This window comes from Siphateles boraxobius, unplaced genomic scaffold (assembly GCF_051911475.1).
Source record: "Siphateles boraxobius isolate OS27281-9 unplaced genomic scaffold, OSU_SipBor_1 33, whole genome shotgun sequence".
NCBI classification, from domain to species: domain Eukaryota; kingdom Metazoa; phylum Chordata; class Actinopteri; order Cypriniformes; family Leuciscidae; genus Siphateles; species Siphateles boraxobius.
Window position 1 is genome coordinate 14,145,649 of NW_027508953.1, and position 7,421 is coordinate 14,153,069.

Consider the following 7,421-nt stretch of genomic DNA (forward strand, 5'->3'; position numbering starts at 1 on the left):
ATGTATTATCAAAACCTTTTCTAATATTGACTAAACACATATTGTCAGAAAGGTCTGAGTCTCAAGGTTCCATATTTAGTGACAGAAGTGATATTTGGATAGAAATTTATGAATTTGTTACAGCAGAATGCATACAATTAAATTCAATGGAATGCAATGGCACCCGGTGGCTATTTTTGGTACTATGCCTAAACAAAATCTCATGGGAACTTCAATTTTTGTGATATCAACTTGAAATTTGGAACACAACTTGGTTAGATATATAGCTTTCATTTCATAGTAATTTTATAGTAAAAAATATTTTGTAAAATATTTATTTTATATTAAAAAATATATATTAATAAAGTATATTTGATTTACTGTAAATTATAACTTCCATAACTTTTTCATACTTTAATTTATTGAAGTGCTTTCACTTTAATAATCTGCTGATTGTTTTCTTTAAAACAAGACCAAACTTAGGTCTGTATTCCAAAGCATTCTTGAATTACAACCATTTAAGTTTGTTTGTATAGTGCATTTTAATATCAATTATCAAAAGGGGGGGGGTGACAGTTAAGGGGTTAAAATAGTATTCAGTTAATAGAGCTGTACATTCAGCACGTGACAATTCGCTTCATTCGCGGCAGCATTACGTCTGTCTCCTGCACGCGAGAGGAGAGGTAGAAGAACGTTGGTAATACATGTCAGTTCAATTGTAAGTTCATTCTTTATGTGCTTAGGAGTGTGCGTAATGTATCGTCTATGATGATATTGTAATCATTGTTTTAACTATGGACGAGGCACTGCGAGCTGACATCACATTTGTCTCTCGTGCTTGTTTTCACTGCGTGATGTGTCACTGCAGTTATAGGTATGTCCCAAAATAAGTTTTTTTGTCTTATATTTATATCATATGTTATTAAAAGGGCCGTTTTCATGTGCACAATTGCAAATGTGATATTTATTTTATACAACAGTTAAATTAACAATAAGTTAACATTGTGAGTTACTTTTTAGACACAATTGTGAATATTGTTTTTTTCCCCTTTATTTTGCTGACGAGAATTTCAAAATGAAACTGTAGCAGAGTCTCCATGCAACAGACAGGAAGATTTTTTGACCGTTTTTAACAAATCATTTTAACGATTCAATGAACAATCACTTGCTTTTAGTGGTTACTACAGAAACATTATCTGTCGGAAAAAGGATAGGCCTATTAACGCTAGTATATGCCTAGATTTTGACTTTACGCCTGCTACTGACTAGGCGTAAGATTTACGCCCGGTCTTAGCAAGAAGAGGACTTAAGCCTGGATGGTGCAACAGTCGTAACTATTAGGTCGGACTTAGAATGCTGAGTTAAGACCTACTTACCTTAAGACCAGGCGTAAGCCCTGTTGGTGCAACTGGCCCCTGATGTGTGGTATAATAAAGTGGAGAAGAGTTCAAACTGCTATGTTTATTATTTATTCAAACTGCTACCCTTACACCTAGAAGGTTAAGTTCCCCTGCGGCTATTTTCTCCAACTTAAACCGATACCGTGACTATGCGCAGTTGCGCACGAATTGTCTATGCACTCGCGAGGTGTCTAGATTATGTGCATGACTTAAACGCTGGAAGACACAGCAGCAGTTGTTGGCAGGTATATTGATCATGAAATCAGAATTTTCTTGTCTTGTATTATTCATTCATTCATTCATTCATTCATATTCATTCATTCATTTATGTCACTTGTTTAAGTCATCTAAAAAAAACAAAAATTTAAACCTGGTGGCCAGGGGGCCCCAAGATGCCGCTTAGTTCGCTTATGCCTCTGGCCGCTCTGATGTGCATGGCTGCACGCTTCGGGTTGGGTGTGTGCGCACAGAAACCGTACCGAATAGAGCACTTTTTTGCATCGTCACTCTTATTCAGATCTATATTTCTATTCTACTCATTCACCCAGAGGTTTACATTTTTTTTTTACGTTTTATGGGACCGCTGGGTAGATCAGCATGTTACAGTACAAATGTGCGCATCTACCACAAACGCAGGCCATCAGTTCTGACTGGATCGCTTCCCAAATCGTCACTATCTAACATTTTCATCTAGTTTTTACTCATAGACGAAAATGTCAATAGGTTTTCTTCATAGTTTTTGTCATTCAAAACAAGGTTTTATTAGTTTATTAGTTTTATTAGTTTATTTAGTTACAAAATGTCCGTTCCGTGTAGAACACTCGGTGTAGCATAGTCTTTACGATTAATTAACCGTGACGTTTTAAAGCGCGGTTAATTGTGAAATCCGGTAATCGCTGCATCCCTACTCCCAAATGATTAAAAAGTGTAATTAAAAGGAAAGGTGATGTGACACAGTGGTAAACATGTCTCTGTCCCAACATTTTTGGGGTGTGTTGCAGCCATCAAAATCAAAATTTGTTCATATTTACAAAATACAATTATGTTGTACAAAATACAATTAAGTGAAAACACTGGAAAACTTTTCTTTGTTCTTTTGTCAGTTAAAAAAAGTTTAAAAAGAATGAACAAATAACAGATTCTTGATTTTATTGCATTTTACAAAATGTCCCAACTTTTTCTGATTTGGGGTTGTATTTTGGAAAGAAATATTTCTGCATATTTTTATGATTTTTATTTCTGAAAAATATGACAACTTCACTGTTACGCACTGCATTAATGCCTTATTCAAATACATCACTGATGGACAGTACATTGATCTTTGATGGAGACAAAGTTTACCTCACGAGTTATCCCGGGAAGTTCGAATCTGTGAATTTATTGCTAACTTTACTCAACTTATTTAGTTACAGAACATTCTACGCTTTTTGGGTTGGTTCATGCCACAGCAGTAAGTTAGAATCATTAAACTGCGCCCACCTAAACTGTTTAGGCATACTATTGTATTTTTGATTTTCTCTTGAAGAAGGCATTAGTTAAAACAGGCAAACAGAAGTCAGCAATGCAATAGAGTTATGAAAAGTGTTGTTATACCAATTTCTCAACCGTAAACATGTTTACGCAGTCAAATACTCGTGACAGACTGTCAATTCCTCGTCGTGACTGAGAGAACAGTCAGTAATGCTGTAATAACTTACCATGTTAAGACTCGGGGGTGATCTTGGTTATAATCAGGGCTGGAAATTGTTGTAATTGAATTAACTTACATAGATCGTGTAATTACTATGTGACTTGAACACTCACCGCCGCTCACCTTCTTCTCATTGACGGTTGGCAAAACAGTATCTGGGTGCGTTATCGCCACCGACTGGACTGGATCATACTGTCAAGTTATGGATTTGAAAATAAGGGAAATTTTCCGGCGCCCACCGCGAGCAGTCCCACCACCCCAACCAAGCTCCAGTAACGTTATCCCTTACATTTTCAGACAAGTGTTATATCTTAAATGAAAACACAAAAGGGTATATATGAAGAGCAATTATTTTATAGGCTTATTTGCATATTTTCTGTTCATTTAACATTGCTTGTCTCATTTACATGTTATTTTCATTCCACACATTCTTTTAATTTCATATTGCTTTTCTTTTACAGTTTTTCTTTACATGTCACATAACTTTTCTTTACTCTTTTAGTGAGTTGTTGTTCAAATTTGTTGCAGACTTAGCATTCTTTAACCTCCCAGATAGCACACGTACGTCTGGCCGACGTCGGCCAAACATGGACCGATGTTTGCACGGGTCCATCTCTTTGCATTAAAGGTGCCCTAGAATGTTTTATTTTTTATTTTTTTTATAATGTTTCCTGGTTTACCCTTATAATGTTAGTATGTTTTTTAGATAAAAAATAATCATAATTTAGAAATAAATGGCATTTTTCCTAGCCTGCTTTTAGCCTCTGATTTGAACACTCTGTTTGAAGGGGCGTGTCTGCTGTGGGATTCAGTGTAACCGCGGCCACTGCTGTGATTGGCTGACATGCTTGCATATGCATACATTACATGTGAAACTCTCTCCCGAATACTTTTACTACTGCTATTATATGTTTTTACTATAACAGCTATCGAGACTAACGAATCGTGAGAAGTTTTTAAAGTATTTAGATCTATTCCCATCACATAAAATGTTGCCGTGATGAGCATTGAGCAGATGACAGTGTGTTGATCGCGAGAATGAAGATCTTATCATTGCAAAGCAGTTTCTGCAGTCTCTAATGCTTTCACCAGTGCAAACACGATGATGTAAATACAGTAAGAGCTTCGTTGTGCAGTAACGTGCGCCATTGATTTCATAACGAGTTTGGCAAGTGTCCAGATATACTCGCTCTGTGTGGAAAGATTGTTCTTTGATCGCTTTCTGTATATAATTTGTTCACAATTTCAATACGATTATTTTCATCCTACTAAAAGAAACGATGTGAAGCTGATATTTTAGTCACTGGCTTGACTTACTGATGCATAAACAGTGAACGATTTTGAGAGAAAGATTACCTGTCTGAACTTGAACAATTACACATCAGAAAGTGTTGCTTGGTAGCTCGATCCGAGGCCAGCTCTGTATTGGCCCAAGTTGAGGAAACAGTCGGTGAAATGTTTGGAAATTTCCAGAGAAAATAAAATGAACCCATTGTTTCTTCAGAGGCTCAGATGAAGGAACTAAAAAATACTTTTGTGTTCATGTGTGCATCCACACTGAGCAACTGCCATGCTTCGGCTGCGCAGTTCCGCCTGGCAATGAGGGCTGGCATTAAGCAAATATTTGGAGGCGTACATATTAATGATCCCGACTATTGCGTCACAGTCGGTATTGTGTGGAGAACCGACCGTTTTTCAGGGGTGTTTTTCATAAACGTGAGTTAAATGAAAACACGAAAACAGTCCAGTTTGAGATTCACTCTATGTCATGTCCATGCACTGAACTCTTGTTATTTGACTATACCAAGGTAAATTCAATTTTGAATTATAGGTCACCTTTAAACCAACAACATGTCTTTTATAATTAACCATTTTGATAAAGGATATGATATAAATGAGAAATGGCTGGTCTTTTTAGACGTAGTAGAGCTGTAGGCTGCACATTTAAAACTCTCAGTCTCAGACATACTCAGCTGTGCTGCACGCGCTGAATTAAAATGACGGTTCGTGGTCAAAATGAACACAGATTGACATGAAAATGTAGTTGTCTCACCATAAATGCGTTTAATTAAATCATACTAGGTCTACTATTTTTCACAGACATATTTTTACTTAAGCCCGGGGAAAAGCATTAACACTTACCAGAAGTAGGCTTTAGCAAAAAAATAACTAATAACTAAAAATGCATAGGCCATTGCACATATTAAAGGGTCATAGATCTCCAAAATTAGTTTTAAATTAATAATTTAATATTTATGAGATTTTTTTTAAGTAATGTTCTAATTCTAGATATTTATATTTGTAAATGCTGCATGCTTTTGACGTGGTTTAATCTATGGGTTTAATCAATGGCCGTGCGCGTGAACTTTCGAGTCGCTTTCAAACACTGGACTGAGGCAGAGTTGCCATGGAAACGGCGCGGGACCACTGCGACTGACAGGCAGCAAAACTCCCTCTCTCGCTGTTGTTTTCACTGCTTTCAGGTAAGATTAGTCTCTAAGAGCACACAAATAATACACACAACTGTTCTTGAAACTTCTCTTACTTGTAATTGACACGCTTTTGTTGAATATTTACTTTATAGACATGGTTTAGTGTCAGTGGCGTCATGCCCATTCAACGTGAGGGGGCACGTGCCCCCTCATATTTTTCCTCCCTGATAATTTTTTTGATTCCTATTATGCTCCATAATTACCAGAGCCTATAACGACTCAAATGTAGCCTATTCTCAGGAATATGATTTTCCGGATTTTCCGATTTGCCGGAGTGAAAAGGAGAGGAGATATGAAGACATAACAGACTGACGTGCGTACAGATTTTTTCCTTCCTTTCCAAGTATCAACAAGGACGTATTTGCGTTCAGCTTGTTCACCTGCTCAATTTCGTACCTCAGTCGCTCTCGCGCTACAGTGGTATCGTTGTCAGTTGACAAAAACATCGCCGTTATGCCACCAGTAGGACTGGCCGATATCGATATAAAAAATATATCTATATATTTTTAAATGTGATATGGAATTAGACCATATCGATATAGTTCAAATTTGCGCTATGATCCTTGCTCCAAACAAGCTGCTGACTGCTTTTGTAGAAATACATCGTGCATTCTATCATTTGCAGCTTCTGGCGCCTCCGTCTCAACAGCATTAGTGTAGGCTACAACGCGACCAATACTCATATCAAATGTTAGCGCAGAGGAACGGGACACATCAGTTCAGTGAGTTCACAAAAGTTAATTATTTGCATGTGCTTTAAAGCCTTGCCGGTTAAACATGTAATTCACTGCAGATGCGCTTCTAACATGCGCTTAACTGAGCGCGAACACCCGACGTGCACATGCACTAATAAAGCCTGTCTAACAGCGCCTGGTTACTGGACTAAGTTATCTTTCGAGTCTTATTTCGCTAATACTCTCAAATACACACAAGGTTACACACAAATACATAAGGAAAGTTGGTTATGTCTAAACTGAAAGCAAACCGAGAATATTGAGAGAAATCTGCTTGTCAAATTAGACGCGTTGCGTACAGGTCTTAAAGAGACAGTAGCCCTAATAATAAACATGCAGCCGCTTGTCCTTAAAGGGATAGTTCACCCAAAAATAAAAATTCTGTCATTATTTATTCACTGTAATGTTGTTCCAAACCGATATTAATTTATTTATTGTGCTGAACACAAAAGAAGATATTTTGAAGAATATGGGTAACCAGACAGTTGCTGGTCCCCATTGACTTCCATTGTGAAAAATATACTATGGAAATCACTGGGGTACATCAACTGTTTGGTTACCCACATTCTTCCAAATAACTTCAACAGAAGAAAAAAAATTATTCAGGTTTAAAACAACTTGAGAGAGTAAATGATGACAATTAAATTTTTTGGGAGAACTATCTATTTAATGTTAATAAAACAAGAAAATCTGTATATTTTCCTGCTTTTTTGTCCTTGGCCAATCACATGCCTGATTCTTTTGGATGTGTAATAAATCGGTCAGCATCAGCCCACCCCTTTTTCCTAATATGGTGTCTGTGTATATCAAATCAGCGCTCTAGAATCTTTGCTGTGTATGTTCAAGCAACTCACTCGTCTCGCACGTTGAGCTGGCAATGTTTTACATATGGTCTTGAAGTGGTAAGTGGGCAAAGCAACAAATCGACATTTAATTAGTTATCGGATGATATTAAAAGGTAGTGGGATTATTTGTGGTTGACCTGGAAATTTTAACTTGATCAAATAGTTATGGATTTGATATTAGCTGCGAATTCAGAGCATTAACTTAAGTTGTGTCAGTGTAACGTTATCGATAGCTAACCTAGTCTAACCGTCAGAAAAGAATTGCCTCAGATTGTGCCCCC

At 37.0% G+C, this 7,421-nt stretch overlaps 1 protein-coding gene across 5 annotated transcripts in view; it reads right to left on the reverse strand.

Moving 5' to 3' along the window:
* Positions 1–4,687, reverse strand: part of LOC143701868 (cytosolic 5'-nucleotidase 3-like) — a 204,230-nt gene extending 199,543 nt beyond the window's left edge. For 3 of the 5 annotated variants that reach the window (XM_077195563.1, XM_077195562.1, XM_077195559.1), the window contains exon 1: positions 3,077–3,250. In XM_077195563.1, the coding sequence (XP_077051678.1) occupies positions 3,077–3,079 (3 nt within the window). In that variant the 5' untranslated portion in view covers positions 3,080–3,250. Of the gene's footprint in view, positions 1–3,076; positions 3,251–4,425 lie in introns of those variants that run through there. The other 2 variants (XM_077195560.1, XM_077195561.1) reach the window with 2 other exon arrangements.
* Between the last annotated feature and the right edge of the window lie 2,734 nt (positions 4,688–7,421).